The sequence below is a fragment of the Podarcis pityusensis genome (assembly GCF_964106645.2).
Source record: "Podarcis pityusensis genome assembly, chromosome: 7".
NCBI lineage: Eukaryota > Metazoa > Chordata > Lepidosauria > Squamata > Lacertidae > Podarcis > Podarcis pityusensis.
The window spans coordinates 87,779,185-87,798,732 of NC_138031.1; the positions used below are offsets into that span (position 1 = coordinate 87,779,185).

At 41.8% G+C, this 19,548-nt stretch overlaps 1 protein-coding gene across 7 annotated transcripts in view; it reads left to right on the forward strand.

Moving 5' to 3' along the window:
- The window catches only part of KIAA0232, a 53,402-nt gene that overhangs the window by 23,742 nt on the left and 10,112 nt on the right, over nt 1-19,548 (forward strand). For 6 of the 7 annotated variants that reach the window (XM_081015126.1, XM_081015129.1, XM_081015125.1 and 3 more), the window contains 4 exons: nt 6,369-6,506; nt 11,384-11,450; nt 13,122-13,206; nt 14,634-17,904. In XM_081015126.1, the coding sequence (XP_080871252.1) occupies nt 6,369-6,506; nt 11,384-11,450; nt 13,122-13,206; nt 14,634-17,904 (3,561 nt within the window). The remainder of the gene's footprint in view (nt 1-6,368; nt 6,507-11,383; nt 11,451-13,121; nt 13,207-14,633; nt 17,905-19,548) is intronic. The other variant, XM_081015128.1, reaches the window with a different exon arrangement.

Below are 19,548 nucleotides of genomic sequence, written 5' to 3' on the forward strand. Positions count from 1 at the left end.
CTCCTCGAAGTCAAGTCGCAACTGCACCTCTTCCAGCAATGCACCCTGGGTATTAACGGTTTTACGAAAAAGGAAACAAACTTGCAAGACGTTTTCGTCTTGCGAAGCAAGCCCATAGGGAAATTCGTCTTGCGAAGCAACTCGAAAACGAAAAAACCTTTCGTCTTGCGAGCTTTTCGTCTTGCGGGGCACCACTGTAAGTTCTTAACCCGAGGTACCAGTGTATTCCCTTCCTGAGCAAGGTTGTTATGGAGTTCCAGATACTCTTGGATGAGACTGGTGACCTGAAATCTGATTGAAATGAATTCAGATATAGTTTTGGCACAAACACCACTTGCTTTGTCTTGATGGATGACTAATGCTGAGAAACAAACAAGGAGGGTGTTTGACCATGCTTATTTTCCTGTACCTCTGAGCCACTTTCGGTACAGTTGTATCTTGGTTATCGAACGCCTTCGTACTCGGATGTTTTGGCTCCTGAACGCCACAAACCCAGAAGTTAATGTTCCGGTTTGCAAATATTTTTCGGGAGCCAAATGTCTATGGCTTCCAATTGAGTGCAGGAAGTTCCTGCATTTCAGGAGTCAAACGGACTCCCAGAACGGATTATGTTCGCCAACCAAGGTACAACTGTACACTTAAACATAGTATCCTTCTGAAAGCCTGTTTGTGCTGGGAATTGGGGGCAATGTATTATGGTGGTTCCATTCTTCCCTGGGTGGTCAATTCTAAGCAGTGGTGCTAGGGAAGTACTGTTAACCTCCATGGCCTCTATGCTGTGGAGATCCACTGGGTTCTACCTACTGGGGTGGGAAAGCTGAAAAACAAATTACATCTGGCAACCAATGTGCTGCTTTGGTTTCAGATAGTAAGTACATGGGTAGACGAGTCTAAGAAGCCCAGGACACAAATGTTCATGACCCTCTAGCAGGTAAGGTGGCTCATTTGCCAGAAGTAATGTATTTTGCATTAGCTCTCAAAACTTATATTCAATTTTGACCAAACTAAGCCTCCTAAGGGGACGCGGGTGGCGCTGTGGGTAAAACCTCAGCGCCTAGGACTTGCCGATCGCATGGTCGGCGGTTCGAATCCCCGTGGCGGGGTGCGCTCCCGTTGTTCGGTCCCAGCGCCTGCCAACCTAGCAGTTCGAAAGCACCCCCGGGTGCAAGTAGATAAATAGGGACCGCTTACTAGCGGGAAGGTAAACAGCGTTTCCGTGTGCTGCGCTGGCTCGCCAGATGCAGCTTGTCACGCTGGCTATGTGACCCGGAAGTGTCTTTGGACAGCGCTGGCCCCCGGCCTCTTAAGTGAGATGGGCGCACAACCCCAGAGTGGACACGACTGGCCCGTAAGGGCAGGGGTACCTTTACCTTTTAAGCCTCCTAAAGCAAAATAGACATCAGGATTACCCCCCCCCCCATCGTAGAATTGTAGAGTTGGAAGGGACCTCAAGGATCATCAAGCCCATGCCCTGCAAATACAGTGGTACCTTGGGCTAAGTACTTAATTCGTTCTGGAGGTCCGTTCTTAACCTGAAACTGTTCTTAACCTGAAGCACCACTTTAGCTAGTGGGGCCTTCCGCTGCCGCCGCGCCACCGGAGCCCGATTTCTGTTCTAATCCTGAAGCAAAGTTCTTAACCTGAAGCACTATTTCTGGGTTAGCGGAGTCTGTAACCTGAAGCGTATGTAACCTGAAGTGTATGTAACCCAAGGTACCACTGTATGACTATAAAATCTTCATCACCCTCTTACTCAGTTTAACAGCATCAAAGATGAACAAAAAGCTCAATAAGTTTTCCTGGACGCTCATTTTACACCATTCTCTTGGCTAGCAACTGGAACAACTGTTGCTTGTTTTCATTAACACGTAGGAATTGCTTAAATTGCATTGGAATTGTAGTTTTTGACTTGAATACTGATGTCACTTTCTCTTGATTCTCAAGTATCTGCCTTCACACTGTTACTAGAGTATCTATCAAACACCATATCTAGTCGTGAAATATCCTTCAGTTGATTATTGAAATATGATTTAAAAACACTTTCACAGTATTCTGAAAATGTTTTGACATTGCCCAGATTACGTTTGTGGATTACAGCTGCTCCATCAAATATTTTAACTATTACATTTGGTTTGCTGTGATTAAAGATGTCATCACATTTTGATTGAATACAGTCTATAATTTCAGACTTGTTGGTTGGTTTTCGGAGTTTTTCATCATCTGAAATGGAGGGTGGGTACAATTGCTTTTCATAGGAAAAGAAAGCATCAATGTCACCATCCCATACTTCAGATATGGCATATGCTCTGCAGAACCAGTTGGAGTCTTTTCGCAAGTTAGTAATCTTGGACTTTGTTTTACTGGTGCTTTTTGTTCTATTAAAAATGTGAAGGTTGCTCCTTGGAATAAATTCATGAATTGTATTTTGAACTTGATCAAGATGAGGCATGACATATTCTTCACACTTTTTCAGTCCTATTGTAAATGCCTCTCTAACACACTTGACAGCTTCGACACTTAGAATTACTTTTGAGCCCCCAATTGACACCAAATCAGTTTCTTCAGATGGATTTCCTTGTTCAGTTAAGAAGTTGATCATTTCTTTGACATGGACTTAAGAACCTTTTCTCAAATCATCCCTGACCACTGGTCCTGCTAGCTAGGGATCATGGGAGTTATAGGCCAAAAACATCTGGAGGGCTGAGTTTGAGGAAGTCTGGGTTAGCACGCGCATGTGTGCACACACACACACACATATACATACATCATAGAATAGCAGGGCAGTGTATAGTGAGAAAAAAACAACACTCCATTAAAAAGAGAACACAATCATTATGGTGTTTTAAACAGCTGCATAAAAAGTCTTCAAGGCTTTAAATGGTGGAAGAGTGTTCTGCAGTATGTGACTGGCAACACTAAATGCCCACATTCTAGCTGAGGACAGTCAGACCTCGGTAACATGAGAACGACTAGCAGTGCATCTATAGATGATCTCAGTGATCCAGCTGGGGTATAAACGCTCAGCTGCTTATGGTGCTGTGAACCCAAGTTGTTCAGGGCTTTGTATATCAACACCAAGTGCCTTGAATCTGGCCCAGTAGCATTTGGGCAGCAGTGCAAATGCTGACTGCCTTCCCCCATCAGCGTTCTGCAATAGCTGGAATTTTTAGACCAGGCCCAAGAACATAGAGCACATTGCAGCAATCTAGTCCTGAGGTTAAATAACATTGGGGACAAAATTGTGCCATGTAGAACCCCACAGCACAAGTTGCAGGCAGGGTTCAAAATTAGCAGGGCGCCAGGTGCATTTTGTGCCTAAATTCTCCATTTGCGAGCTCAAAAAGTCTGGGTGCCATTTTTGTGTCTGCTGACACTCAAGGACTACTGAAATGTTTGTGCTCAAAGTATATGTTAAGGATAGACAATACATTAAGGCGTTTAACAATAAAGAGTAGAATGTTTGAAAACTGAAGTATGGTACCAATATTTTTATTGTCAACACCAAATTAAAATGTATTAACAATTTCTGCTAAAAATGAGATATTGACAATGTGTCACTTATGTGAATTGCGTATTAATTCATACTTAACAAAATAATAACAAAAATGGTTGTCAACATACACACCCCACTGATGACTAGACATTCTGTTTTGGTGCCCACAGCCCAGGTCCCAAAAGCCATTTGACTCCTAGCTTTTCTATACCACCAGTTCCAGTCCCACACAATGAATCTAGGAGGTTACTGTTGTCATTGGTATCAAAGTTCATAAGAGTAACAGGGCCACACTCCCCTGGCCCTCTATTAATAACAAGGCTAATATACTCTTGAAACCTGGCCTATATCCAGTTTGAGGTGGATCCAGATAATCATTGTCATCTAGGAATGCTAGAATTGCTCCATAACCACCATCTTCACCATGTTTCTCAAAAATAAGTGTATTGTGTCCACTGTGGGGTTTTAAAGGAGTAGCTGCCTATTTAAGGGCAGCTGGGACCTCCCCCTCATGCAGTGATGTGTTCACAACACCCTAGACTCACCCAGCCACCCCGCTGTGGTTAGCTGTAGCCAGCCAGAAAGGGCATATGTCCAGAGGGCATATGCTTGGCTCTATTTCTTCAAGTATCTGTCCACATCTTCAGGCCACATCAACTGGAAATGGTCCCATAACAATAGGCCAGACACTGCCTTGGAACTCTGATTGGATTTGCTATAATAATAACATCCATGTCACTATGAAGTTTAGAGATTTTGTCCTTGAAGTATAGAATCACAGAATTGTACAGTTGGAAGGGACCAGAAGGGTCATTTAGTCAAACCCCCTGCATTGCAGGAATCTTTTGGTTAATGTGGGGCACGGACCCATGACCCTGAGATTAAGAGTCTCATCCTCTATTGACTGAGCTACATATATCAGAGATAAAGTGCCTTGCAAGATAGTAGCTGCTAGTTACCATGTGTTCTAGGAGTCCGCCCCTTGAATTTGGGCTAACTAGTCTCTGGACTACACGGAACAACTTTGCCAGCTCACTTATCAAGGGTGTGATGGACATGGTGAATTATGACTTTGCTGCCTTCACGGCCATGTGGTAAACACGACTACAGGTGTTCAGTCAACTTTGGAGCAAGATTTCAACCACTTGCAGTTAAGTATCCATTCATGTGATGTCCAGTACTAGAGAGGACCCTTGAGAGTGAATCTATTTACATTAGATTCATATAAGGTGGTAGAAATGTTGAATCAGTAACTGGGCCCAGTAATGGACTGGATGACGGTCAATATACTGAAATTTGATTCAGATAAGACAAGAGCTGTTGGTGGGCAACACTTTGAGTTGTACTTCCCATAAAGAAGCAGGTTTATCAGTTGGTGCTCTAGATCTAGCTTTGTTGCTGGAGGCACAAGTAGCCTCTGTGGCATGAGGTGCCATTTATCAGTTTGACTGGTGTGCCAGCTGCTGGGACAGAGCCTACTTTTAGTTATCTCTGCTGTGCTGGCCTAGAGATTAGACTACTGTAATGCATTATATGGGGCCCGGGTGGCTCTGTGGGTTAAACCACTGTGCCGCTTGGGCTTGCTGATTGAAAGGTTGGCAGTTTGAAGCCCCGTGATGGGTTGAGCTCCCATTGCTTGGTCCCAGCTCCTGACAACCTAGCAGTTTGAAAGCACACAGTGCAAGTAGATAAATAGGTACTGCTCCAGTGGGAAGGTAAACGGTGTTTCCATGCGTTGCTCTGGTTTCACCAGAAGCGGCTTAGTCATGCTGGCCACATGACCTGGAAAAACTGTCTGCTTAAGCGGACAAATGCCAGCTCCCTCGGCCTTTAAAGCGAGATGAGCGCTGCAACCCCAGAGTCGTTCGCGACTGGACTTAATTGTCAGGGGTCCCTTTACCTTTACCTTAATGCATTACAGTGGTACCTCGGGTTACATACGCTTCAGGTTACATACGCTTCAGGTTACAGACTCCGCTAACCCAGGTAAATAGTGCTTCAGGTTAAGAACTTTGCTTCAGGATGAGAACAGAAATCGTGCTCCGGTGGTGCGGCAGCAGCGGGAGGCCCCATTAGCTAAAGTGGTGCTTCAGGTTAAGAACAGTTTCAGGTTAAGAACGGACCTCCAGAATGAATTAAGTACTTAACCCGAGGTACCACTATATGTTTGGTTGCCTTTTGAAGGCAATTGAAAAATTACATTTAGTGCAAAATCCAACTGAGTGTGCCAACTGGGACCAGGCATTGGGGGCACTGATGGTACTGATCTCTGCACTAGCTCCTGTTTCTTTTTAATGCCCTTCACAGCTTACAGCCAGGGTATCTGATAGACCACCTGTCTCCTTTTGAGTTAACCTGTGTAGTTCATCTTTAGGGAACCTTCTCTTGGGTTCCTCTGTTTTCACAACTATGTCAAGTAGTGACCAGGCAATGGATTTCTCTGTGGTGGCAATCCAGTTCTGGAATACTTTCCTCAGTGAGGCTTTCGTTGTGCCTGCTTTTAGGACACCTAGGTGCTTACACTCCGAGGCAATTTAGCAGAATAAGTGTTGCCTAAGTTTTTGTGCTGCTTTATCATGTGCTATTGTAAGTGTTGCTGATGTTATTTGATGCATACATTATATTCTCTTGTGTTTTAAAATCTTTATTGTAAAGCTGTATTTGGAAAATTTAGTTGGTTGGATTTACTGTAATTAAAGCTAAGAGTCAGGAGGGCAAGTAATGGGCTCATGGAGCTCGTGTACATAGTTATTGTGCTTCTGCTCCTCACCACGGTATTTGTGCCATCCTTGTACAAAGGTCTTCAGCGTCTTGCAAACAACATGGAGCCAAATACTGCTGTTAACTTTTATTCTTCGCTTTAATTTATTTTTAGGAGAATGACATCTTCCTGGGTTGGGAAAAAGGAGCTTACAAGAAATGGGGAAAGAGTAAGAAAAAATGCTCTGATCTAACACTAGAAGAAATGAAAAAACAGGCTGCTGTTCAGTGTCTTCGCTCTGCTTCTGATGAAGTAAGAATTAGCACCCTTGTTTAATTCTATGTAACTTCTCATTCTTAATGTGGTATTGGGGTGGATAAATTTTAGTTTTGTAATGTTGGTAAATTTCAGTTATAGAAAGCTTCCCTTCAAAATATCCTAGTTGAATATGAAATCTTAAGTTTAATCTTTTTTAAAAAATAAGAAACTTCATTATTATTGTTATTGCCATTTTCATACAGAATGGTTATTGACATAAGCACATACAAAACGCAGTAAGAATAATGAATGTAAAAATACAAATAGAAAAATGAAATGAAAATACAGAGGTGAGGGGAAAACTGGGAAACAACTGAGAGTGCTATGCTGTATATATTTATCACATATAAAAAGAAAAAGGTGAGTCAAATTAGTTATCAATAAAGCCTCTCCACCTATTTATCTGTGGAGCAGGGGGTTTAGTAGGCTGTGTGGACAAGTTAACATAGGAGAAAAACTTATACCATCAAATGAAAGTGGTCTATTTTTGGTGAACAATTAATGACTCTCCATTTATGTGTCAGGTGTTCTCCAATGTCCCATACTTTTGCTGGCCACTCCTCTCGGAAAGGAGGTGAGTCAGATTTCCAGTGGGAGGCCACAGACACAAGAGATTTGTGCATGATGGGTGAATTGGTACCAGGCTCCAAGGATAGGAGTGATGGTGGAGATAGTTTCAAAAATTTGGGTCCAGAATCTCTGAACTATGCAGCGATCCCACCACATATGGAGCAGTGTTCCAATGTGACCACACCTGTGACCACAACCCCGCCATCATAAATTAGAGTACCCTTTGCCAATTCTAGGCAGGTGGAGTGGAGTCCAATGCCATCTTAACACTGTTTTCAGTGTGGCTTTCTGTATTCTTACAGAAATTGTTTTAAGTGAGGGTTTAGACTACATCGTTTCCCATACTTGTTGCTCTATCCAGAGACCCAGATCACTCTCCCATACTAATTGTAGCCCCTGAGAATGAACCATTAATAATGTGCGCCATTTGCTTTAATTGAAAAGCCTCATAGCATAGCCTAAGACATGGGACCCCAAGACCTCCTTGGGTCCTGGGATGATAAAGTCTGACAACTCTGCTACTCCTTCCTCCAAGATTTCCAAGTCCCGTATTTCTGGAAGAAGCAAGTTCCCTTTATTTATTTTTCTGCTGGATTGGCTTTGGCTTTGCCCTCTGATGACTGGTTTCATGGCATCCCATAGGCTCGAGATTTTAGTGTCCAGGATAGCATTTTATAGGAAATAAAACTTTAGCGCTTGATTTTCTTTAGCCAATTTGTTGGTTAGTAGGAGAGAATCAAAAGTCAGCGAAATGAACTTGGGCTTAGAGAGTCCACTGCTAAAGAGATAGAATTTGGGGCATCATCTGAGACTGGGATGATTCCTATATCTGTTTTTGTCACTTTATACCAGAGATCTTTGGATATGAAGATATGGTCCAAATGGGCCATACATGTACGAGTGAAATGTAAATTCCCTGTCAGTGGGGTGGCAGATCTGCCAGAGGTTGCATAAATTATTGGCATGCTAAAGTTTAGTGAAGGCTTCACCAGGCTTTAGGGAGCTAAACTTTCTCAGACCCTAGTGAGGTATCTGTCTTTTGGGTCCGCTATGGAGTCCTGAATAGTGAATGGGCATTTATTTATTTTTGCAATCATTATGGCCACACCCCTTGCTGAGGGCACAGGTTTGGTCACCTAACCATTTGCCCTTTAATAGCAGTGTAGTTGTAGCAATGTAGTTGTTTTGCTGTTTTTCTTTTGGTGTGTCTCTTGTATCAAATTATATCTGGATGTTCCTTTTTCAGGAGCGTTTCTACTCTGGAGCACCTCACAGCAGAGCCTAAACCTTTAGCATTTAATGAAATAACCTTTACAGTGGGTGGCACTATAACCATAGTTGAGAACAAATAGTGCTTATCCAATATGTCAAAGGAAGAAGTAAGAACACAGCAGCATGCTTGAGGGTTGATTGCACTGTACAATAAACTCTCAACAGGAGAGAACAGTAAGAACAGAGAACTTCAACTTTTAACATAGCAAACTGTTCAAGGTTCATCCAGCTATCTGTGGCTGGAATAGGGGAAGCTGTGGAGAGCATTATGCTAGCACACCAAGGAACAGAGGGGGGGCTGAGGCAGAGAAAGATCTTTTGCTCCACACCCTCGCTCCACACCCTCTCCTCCTCTGGGAGTTAGTCATAATAAGCCTGATGGCTAAGTGCTTGGTTTAATCCTTTGTGCTTTACAAAGGCCTAAGAGCCATGGTGTGAACAAAGAGAGTCTGCTGCAGAGCTTTGCATTTTCTTTTTCTCTGTGTGTGAGAACCCTGAGGAAGAGGAGGGGAGGTTAGTTCCACTCCTTGCAGCTACTTTGGGGATTGCAATTTTACGTTCATGGGTAGTATTTTCAGAGGCAGTTTATCAGAGGCAGCAATGTGTTTGCCATTGACTTGCACCAACAACTTAAATGGGAACCCCCATCAGTAGGAAATCCCTGCAGCCTTCAGCGCAGTGGTGTGACATATGAATTATCTCTGTTGAGCCAGTTTCCTGGCATAAATCTGGAAATGCCTCTACACTGAATGAGTTGTATTTAAGTTCTGGATAGTTGCGTAGGGCATTTAAAATCAGAGTTTTAGTTTGGTAGCGTTCAAAGCAGACAACAATATTTCTTGGTGCCTCTGAGTTACTTGCTCTTGGTGCACCCACTCTGTGTCCCCTTTCAGTGTCATGGAGAGTGATGGGGGGGGGTTATATATTCAAACTGTCTAACCAACTTAAAACCCAATCAGTCATCTCTCCCCCTCCTCTTTTTCCAGAATCCCATGTAGTTTAATTTTTTTTCAAATTTTTCTCTATCCAGTTGAGAAGCAAATTTTAAATCTAAATATTCATTTGCCATTTTACCTTAAGTGCTTGCAGTTATGTTTGGGTACTTAAGCTGGTATTGAGGGTCTCGTTTGCTGTTTGTGCTACATCAGCTATTTGATTAGATAACATATCAATCTTGCTTTCAAGTGACTGCAAAGGAGCTGCTCAGTCTGTTGCTAAAGTCTTTCTTATTTTATGAATACACTCCCCTCCCTCTTTTTTATTATCTAAGCTGCTACAAGGTTTCCTGCCTTTTGCTTTTAGGCCCTGGAGCCATTTTTTCCTCACAAGCTTCTTCTGAGAGCTCTGAGTAATCAGGAGCTACAGCTTCCTACCAGTCAAGCCTTGCTAACTTACCTTTCAGGCCATGCAACCCCTGCAGCATTACCTTTCAGGAGGTGTGCTGAGAAAGGTGAAGAAGAGTGATTTTGCAGACATTCAAAGCAAATTCATTCCCCAGGGTGCTGGAAACTTGAAATCAAGCTGCCATTTGACTGCAGCAGGCCAAGGGGAGGGGAGGCTAAATAGGTTGTATATGACGGGCATAGTTCCAATCTGAGTTTCAGTAAGACAGAGGTGATGATCAGAGCTCTTGGGTAGCTCCATGATCTGCTCAAAAGTTGTGCAGTTTACATTCAGAGCCAAATTTAATCATTTGAAGTCATGGTGCAAAGAAACCATCAGGAGCATTCTCTAAGGCTCCTGATTGTTCTTGTGCAGCTGTGGCTTTACTTGCCCTTCACCTGATGTCAGGTGAGTGACAGCTGGATGTTGTTTGGCCAAAGTGGCCGTCTTGCAGGCCATCTGGGGTATGTGTTCCTATTTAGGCGCATGGGCCAGTGGTTTCTCACCATAGTAGTAGAGCATGGGACATAGAGTGTTGTGCCAAAGGCTAGACATGTGCTGGAGCATAGGGTTGAATAAATGATTGAAAATACATTTCAGCTGGTAGACTAACAATTAATGAAAATAAGCAGTAGGTGACAAGGTGTAAGGATCAAGTGAAATGCAGCTGGTTGGCCACTATCTCTCACTGTACTTCCCTATCTGTAGTTCTGAATAACACTAATATTTCAAAAATTAGAGATTTGTTGGGATTGCCTTTTGACATTGGCTCCCAGTATGTTTCCAAGCACAATTCAAAGTGTTGGTGCTGACCTTTAAAGCCTTAAACAGCCTTGGCCCAGTATACCTGAAGGAGCGTCTCCACCACCATCATTCTGCCCAGACACTGAGGTCCAGCTCCAAGGGCCTTCTGGTGGTTCCCTCACTGCGAGAAGTGAGGTTACAGGGAACCAGGCAGAGGGCCTTCTAGGTAGTGGCGTCCGCCCTGTGGAACACCCTCCCATCAGATGTCAAAGAGATAAACAACTACCTGACATTTGGAAGACACCTGAAGGCAGCCCTGTTTAAGGAAGTTTTAATGTGTGACAGTTTAATGTATTTTTAATCTTCGTTGGAAGCCGCCCAGAGTGGCTGGGGAGACCCAGCCAGATGGGCGGGGTACAAATAAGTTGTTGTTGTTGTTGTTGTTGTTGTTGTTGTTGTTATATTACTTGGGATAAGATCTGTTGTAGCTATTGAACTGACCTTTTTTGGTTTTAAAATTAGAGTTCTTTGGGGAACTTTTGGATAGGTAACATGGCCCTCCGCTCCATTTCATTTTAGTTTGACACCTACCATATCTTTAAGGCCAAACTACACATTCCACTGAGATTCCTGGCTGAAGATTCCAGTTAGTTCCTTAAAAGCAGCTCCAGTGACTCCAAATTTGAGCAAAGATGGGGAAATTGTTTACTTGCTCACACTGCAACCAAAAATTAACTAGTTGGCTTAGATACAAGCCACTGTTCTCTTTGCCAGCATTACCTTGGAGTGGGGGATACATGCTGAGACTCTTACGGAGACAATATATATGAAGCACTTTCAGTACTTGAAATGTATTAAGTAAATGCCAAGTGGTCATTGTAAGCTTTTTTATTATTACACAGAGCTCTGGGATTGAGACTTTAGTGGAGGAGCTCTGCTGCAGGTTGAAAGATCTCCAGAGTGAACAAGGTGAGAAAAACATTTGGACTACATATCTTCAGAGTTATTTGTTATTTTTATTTAAGTATTTATAAACCACACTTTCATATAAAATATCACAAGGCAGTGGGGCTAGACCATTCTTAGATGCATTAGGTCAGTACCTTACACAGTTCTATGGTTTCAGTTAGGCTAGAACAAAACCCAGGTCTCTCAAATTGTAAGGTGTCTGCCATTTCAGGCTGCTAGTGAGAACTCGCATGTTTAGAGTGCTTCACCCTTTACCCCAGTCTTAGACATTGAAGTCAAGCCTTTTATCTCGTTTGCTGAGCACAGGAATACTTTTATTGTGATGGAGCATTCAGTCATGTGAGCCTCCAATGCAGCCTGAAGTAGTACAATCCACTTTATTGGCTCTTTATGATAACTGCACCCAAGTTCTTCAAGGACTGTAGATGTAATATTGGGTCATGATGTGCGACATTTCTTAGTAAATTGAGATCCGTCCCACTATATATAAGGAACATTGTGAAGCCATAACAAGAGAATGTAATCCATGGGAGACCAGCTTGGTGTTGCTGGATTACAATTTGGAACATCCCTGTCTATCTTGGCTACCCCAGTCAATGACCAGCTTTCTAGAGTTGTTAATGGGTTGATAAAAGTCTGAAGATGCACTTGAAAAAGTTTATATTGAAACTAAGAAAATACAATACTTACAACAGTAACACACTTAAGTATTTAGCCTGGGAAGGCAAGCCAGAATAAATTATTGTCACTTTAGGCCCTTTGAAATCAATGAGATTTAAGTTGGTGGTCATCATCATTCTCTCTTTTCATAGCAAAGGATCTATTAAGTCTCTTGAGTGATGATTCAGAGGTTAAAGCCTACACTTGACCTTGTTTTAGATTGCATTTTAAGCTAGACTTTTACCTGCAGTAATACATACAGATTTACAATTGTGGGATTGATACAAGGGAGCAGACAAAAGCAAGCCATCACCCCACTTGGATCCATCCCTTGGCTTCAAAAAATAACACATTGTGTCTCATTAATGTTGTTCACCAGAAATATCTGGGTGATCTCATACTCTTAACTCACTGAGTTCTCATCTTAGTTCCGGTCTCAAACCCCAAACGTTTTACCAAACAGCTGAACATCAACACATTTTTATCTGCATCTGTAGCTGGTGTTTTTGGAAAGCTTAGGTAAATGAATTTTCCTGGCCTCCTTGAAATTAATTAATCCATTACTTTCATAACTGCTCCTCACTTGTCTCCAGACAGAATACTATATTGTAAAAGAAATGTGGGTTGTTTTTTTTTTTAAAATGTGGGTTATTTGAGCAGATTATTTGAATTACACCCCTGCATGATATAAAGGCTGTATTAACAAATTTTATATATTTTAATGGCTTCAATAACTTATGAGTATGTTTTAGAAAATTATTAAAATTAGTTAAATCCCAAATGTATATAAGGCTACCCTGATTGTGTTCAAATAATATTTGATGAATTTTAGAGGACAAAATTCACTTGATGAAAGGTTTAAAATAAAGTGCTTAAACCATTAAACTATGCAATAATACTACTGTAAATACAATTACTTAATATGATGCATGTTTCTCATTATAAGATATAGCATGGTAGGGAAAGTATGATATAAAATTTTCAGAAGACTGTTTTTATTTTATTTCTTAGCAGAGGAGAAGATTCACAAAAAACTTGAGGGCTCTTTGCCTCCTGAAGTTGATTTCTCTCCTGCAGCAAAGGATCAGGTGGAAATGTAGGTATCTCTCTTTTAAAATGAAGTATTGTGTTTTCCTGTGTATGTTGATGTAAAAGCCAAATGCTATTTTAAATAGACAGTTAAACATATACAGGTCTTAATATAAGGGTTTCCGTCTTTTGTTTTCTATTAAAATGTTTACTTCTGCATTGTAATCATAAAATAAGATTTTTAAAAAATATATACATGAGAAAGTTATATTTTCCTTTGACAAAGGATAATATTGGTTTTCATCCTCAGCAAGGCTTCCCCAGTTTATCAGTCCTACCAAACAAGGTGCTAAGGATGAGAAAAATAAGCAGGGAAAAGCTATTGATTTGATGAATCACAGGTGGCTGTGGTCTAAACCACCGAACTTCTTGGGGTTGCCAATCATAAGGTCAGCAGTTCGAATCCACATGACGGGATGAGCTCCTGTTGCTTTGTCCCAGCTCCTGGCAACCTAGCAGTTCAGCGCAAGTAGATAAATGGGTACTGCTACAACGGGAAGGTAAACTGCATTTCTGTGCACTCTGGCACTTGTCACAGTATTCCATGCGCCAGGAGCAGTTTAGTCATGCTGGCCACGTGACCCTGAAAAGCTGTCTGGACAAACACTGGCTCCCTTGGCCTGGAAGCAGAGATGAGTGCCACACCCCATAGTCAAATTTGACTGGACTTAACCATGCAGGGGTCCTTTACCTTTCACCTTGCTGGAGAAGTTAGTTTTGTTGTGTCAGAAATGTTGTCTTCAGTGACACTTTTTTTATTTTTCATGATATGCGGTATAGTGAACAACCTGTTGAGTAAAATAACATGAATTTACAAGATGGTCTCCTGGACATCTGGCTTCTTTGCCTCTTCATGCTTGATGACAACATTGGGCACCAGGGACTCTAGAGATCTGTGTTTCTGTGCCCCTCCTGACATGGATGGAACCAGTGCTCCCCCCCCCCCGCCCAAAAAAAGTGTTTAGGGGTACTCTCATATTCCTACTCATATTGAAATACTGCCCCTCAATGAGGCCAAGCTTAAGATTCATAAAATGTTTAGTTGTATGCGTATCCCTGCATCCCCCCAGAAAAAAGCACTGGATGGAACCTTTCCTTCTGCCTCCCACTTTGCACTGCTTTTCAGAGGTGGCAGAAAGGGCCCACCTATTTCTGCAGAGAGACTTTGGACACTCATGTGCATGTACAGTGAGCCAGGATGTCTGGGCACAATGAGTAATCATTCCCGTGATGCCCACAAACCCCAAGCAATACAGGTATGGGAGTGTCTGAGACATTCCAATTGCCCCTTCATATAAAGGGAACCCTTGTCTGTCATCCCCCTTTCATCTAGCAAGCTATGAGAGAAGGATTGAGTGTCAAATCCATATCTACAGTAAGTCCTGCATATAAAACTTCTTCCTGATTTATTTATTTTTTCGTTTCTCCATTCAGGTATTATGAAGCATTCCCACCTCTTTCCAAGAAACCTGTTTGCCTGCAAGAAATTATGACAGTGTGGAATAAATCCAAAATTTGTTCTTACTCCAGCTCCTCATCGTCTTCTACTGCCCCAGCAACTAGCACAGATACATCATCTCCAAAGGATTGTATTAGTGAAAGTGAAATTTCCAAAGAGAGAAATGGTAACAAAGTGCATGCCACTGTCCATGAGAGAACCACACAGAAAAAGGATAAAGATGAAAAAGAGAATAAGTTTGGAAGTAGCAGTGTTGAAGATAAATCTGTTTTATATAAAAAGCAAGTCCGACATAAATCTGAGGGAAAGATACGCCCGCGATCCTGGTCTTCTGGCTCCAGTGAAGAAGGTTCAAATTCTAGTGGTAATCAAGGTGAACTAAAGGCAACCACAAAATGTGTTAAAGTCAGGCATAAAACAAGGGAGGTTCGGAGTAAAAAAGGACGCAATGGACAAAGCAGGCATTTGGCAAAATTTGGTGAGAAGTCTGAAAGAAAAATTCATGGTGGCAGCAGCAGTAATGGATCTATCAAACAACTCTGTAAAAGAGGTAAACGGCCATTAAAAGAAATTAGAAGGAAAGAAACTGGGAACTACGAGAGAAAAGAGCTATATTTTGATAGCAGAAATGAGAAGGAATATAAGGAAGAGCCCTTATGGTATACTGAGCCAATTACTGAATACTTTGTTCCCCTGAGTAGAAAAAGCAAGCTGGAGACGACGTACCGCAATAGGCAAGATGCATGTGATGCAACTTCGGAGGCTGTAGAAGAATTAGCTGAATCGGTGCAAGGTCTCTGCATTAGCAACAATAATATTAATAAAACATACCTCGCAGCAGGTACTTTCATTGATGGCCATTTTGTGGAAATGCCTGCAGTTCTAAATGAGGACATTGGCCTCACTAGGACTTCAAAGTGTTCTCAACCAGAGGACGATACACACTCAGATGGCGTTCATCTGTCAGAACTAACGCACTTCTATGAAGTGGATATTGACCAATCCATGTTGGATTCTGGTGCCTCAGGCAAGATGGAAGGAGAGAGTCGGATTTTGAATATGATTCGGCAGAAAAGTAAAGAGGGGACTAATTTTGAGGCAGAATGTTGCATAGTGTTTGATGGAATGGAGTTGCAAGGGGAAAGTGCAATATGGGCAGATTCAGCCACCTCTGGTGCTGAAGGGTGGTTCTTACAAGATCTTAGTAATTTAGCTCAATTTTGGGAGTGCTGTTCGTCTTCTAGCTCTGGTGATGCAGATGGGGAAAGCTTTGGAGGAGATTCTCCTATTAGACTTTCTCCTACTTTAGACAGCACAATGCTTAATTCTCACATGCTTGCAGGCAATCAAGAGCTGTTTTCAGATACTAATGAAGGGTCTGGTTTAAATTCTTTTTCAGTGTTTGAAGTGCAATGCAGTAATTCTGTCTTACCATTTCCTTTAGAAAAATTCAGTTTGGGAAATGAAAATACAGATTCTAGTAGCAATGTTGGTATGTTTGGGAAAACACAGTCTAGATTGTTAATATGGACCAAAAATAGTGCCTTTGATGAAAACGAACACTGTTCTAATTTATCAACAAGAACTTGTAGTCCATGGTCATACTCTGAAGAAACACGTTCAGACAATGAGACTTTAAATATTCCATTTGAAGAATCCCCTCAATTTAACTCGGATGAGATAAATTATGTAGTTCCCAGAGTATCTTCAAGTTACATAGATGAAGAAATTGTAGATTTTTTGCAGGAGGAAACCTGCCCGGAACAGACTAGACCTTTAGGAGAAATGCCTACCTTAGTTTTTACAAAAAAATCAAAACTAGAATCTATATGTGGTATACAATTAGAACAAAAAGCCGAAGATAAAGAATATGAATCTACACAAGTGTGTAGTGACAGCAGTCCACATGAAGATGACTATGGCTCAGGGGTTATTAAAGACATCTGGACAAATATGACAGACAGAAATTCTGCAGCAATTATAGAAATAGATGGTGTAGAAGAGGAGCTGTTTTCAACTGATGTAAATCATTATTGCTGTTGCTTAAATGACACAAAGGTAGAAATTCTTCAGGACCCTAACAAAGCAGTGCAAAGATCAGAATATCATCTGTGGGAAGGACAGAAAGAGAATTTGGAGAAAAGAGCTTTTGCTTCAAACAATTTATCAGAAGTGGATTGTGGGGATTATACTACACCCTCCAAACCATGGGATATTAACCAAGATAAAGAAAGTTCATTTATTCTTGGTGGTGTGTATGGGGAGCTCAAAACCTTTAACAGTGATGGAGAGTGGGCAGTGGTGCCGCCTAACCATCCAAAAGGAAACTTACTACAGTGTGCAACTTCTGATGTAGTTACAATAGCTGGTACAGATGTTTTCATGACACCAGGAAACAGCTTTGCCCCTGGTCACAGACAGTTATGGCGACCTTTAGTATCATTTGAACAGAGTGAGCAGTTGAAGTGTGGTGATCGTGGATTAAATAGGGGTTTTTCATTTATCTTCCATGAAGACTTGTTAGAAGCTTGTGGTAATTTTCAAGGTGAAGAGTCTGGTCTTGAATATTCATTCTCTTCCTTTGATTTGAATAATCCATTTTCACAGGTTCTTCATGTAGAATGTACATTTGAACCAGAAGGAATTGCATCCTTCAGCCCTTGCTTTAAACCCAAATCTATTCTTTGCTCTGATTCTGATAGGGAGGTTTTTCGTCCTAGAATATGTGGTGCTGGGAGAACACAATACAGAGCGATACGAATTTCTCCTAGAACTCACTTTCGCCCCATTTCTGCATCTGAACTTTCTCCATGTGGTGGAAGTGAATCTGACTTTGAATCAGAGAAAGATGAGGGGATTATCCCTGCCCCTTCACAGACTGAAGTGTTTGATGATCCACAAGCAGATCTTAAGCCACTGGAAGAAGATGCAGAAAAAGAAGGGCATTATTATGGCAAATTGGAACTTGAGTCTGGAAAGTTCCTTCCTAGATTAAAGAAGTGTGGAATGGAAAAGAGTGCACAGACATCTCTGGATTCACAGGAAGAATCATCTGGAATATTGCTGTTGGAAAACGAGAGTTCTTGCGCAGAATGTGGTATAAAAGACCTGCAAGACGTGATGGCTGCGGAAAACCCTAACACTAGTTGCAATGTTGTAGAACCACAAGAAGAGGAAGACAAGTCTTGCAGTTGTGGAGATAATTCATATGAAGATAATCTTGTTACTTCAGCACAGCTGAAAGAGGTATGTTCTTGAGAGATGTACAGTGGTGCCCCGCAAGACGAATGCCTCGCAAGACGAAAAACTCGCTAGACGAAAGAGTTTTCCGTTTTTTGAGTCGTTCTGCAAGACGAATTTCCCTATGGGCTTGCTTCGCAAGATGAAACGTCTTGCAAGTTCTTGCGAGTTTGTTTCCTTTTTCTTAAAGCCGCTAAGCCGCTAATAGCCGTGCTTCGCAAGACGAAAAAACCGCAAGACGAAGAGACTCACGGAACGGATTAATTTCGTCTTGCGAGGCACCACTGTATTCTGTACATTTTTTTGTATAATTCAAAGATCTAACATATTTCAGAAAAATGGAACCTTAATGCCATCACAAAAGGCATGTTGGCTATGAATTACATTAATGTGTTAAATAGGTTGTGATCAACATTGTTCACACATGTAAACTCAAAGATACTCAAGAAAGCAGTAGAGGAACATGAGAGAGACAGGGTTGGCATCCAGACTGCTAAGAGAACAAACCTCTCTCAGTGAGCAAATACAATACCATTTTCTTGCAACCTGCTGTCTAACCCTGTTGGGCAGGGTATAGCTGTTGCACTATATTAAGAACCTGTGTAAATATTCCAAGGTGTTCTAAAATGATTGTTCTATTCTTGTATTATGCTGCTTGTTGGAAGAATTTGACAAACTGCCTAAAATGTATAGTCCTGATGCAACTGTTATGATTAATTTTTTTATGAAGGGTAAAAGATAGAGGATTTCAGAATTTATCCTCCAGTCATGCTATATAATCTAGCAACTGAAAGGCTGGCTTGAATTTGTGACTTTAAAATACTGTATATACTCTAGTATAAGCTGATTTTCAGCACATTTTTTATGCTGAAAAAGCCCCCCTCGGCTTATACTCTAGTGGCGGCGGAGGAACGAGAAGCAAAAAGGAGCCCTTTGGGGCTGCTTGTTCTTCCTCCACCGCTGCTGCCACCAGCCCCTGCCTCTCAGCAGCACCCTAGGTAGGCAGGGGGACGGGAGGGGCTGGGGGGAGAGAGAAGCCCCCCTCTGCCGTGTGCGCATGTGCACGTGCGCGCGTGCACTCTGGCCCACCAGGAGGTTTGTGGTGTGGTGAACCTGCTTATACTCAAGTCAATAAGTTTTCCCAGTTTTTTGTGGTAAAATTAGGTGCCTCGGCTTACGGTATATTCGGGTCGGCTTATCCTCGAGTATATGCAGTATGGTATATTTTAAAATTAAAATTTAAAGCATGAATTATTAGCTGTTTGAGGTTTTTAAAAACGGCTGCTCTTATCAGTATGAGGATTTTTGAGGGCCCCAAGCCAGAGAACTACAGAGCAGCGGAATGAATGCAGCAGCCATGACTTTCTACCTGTCATCCCCAAACAGGGATTAAATGTGAGCTGGGATCCAATTCAAACATAGGTGTTGATCTCAAGGCTGAGCACAAATACCTTCTGCTATTCTCTTCTGTTTTTTGGGAAACAGACTGCTTTGAATCTGCGAATAAGCTTCAGTGGGGCTGACCTCTCAGTCAGTGCTGCATGAGTGTAACTGGTGCTATATAGTCACTCTATCAAAAAGCACAAACTTTGCACCTGTAACTTTTAAACAACATTTAAACGTATTTTGGCTACAGATTAATCAGTAAGC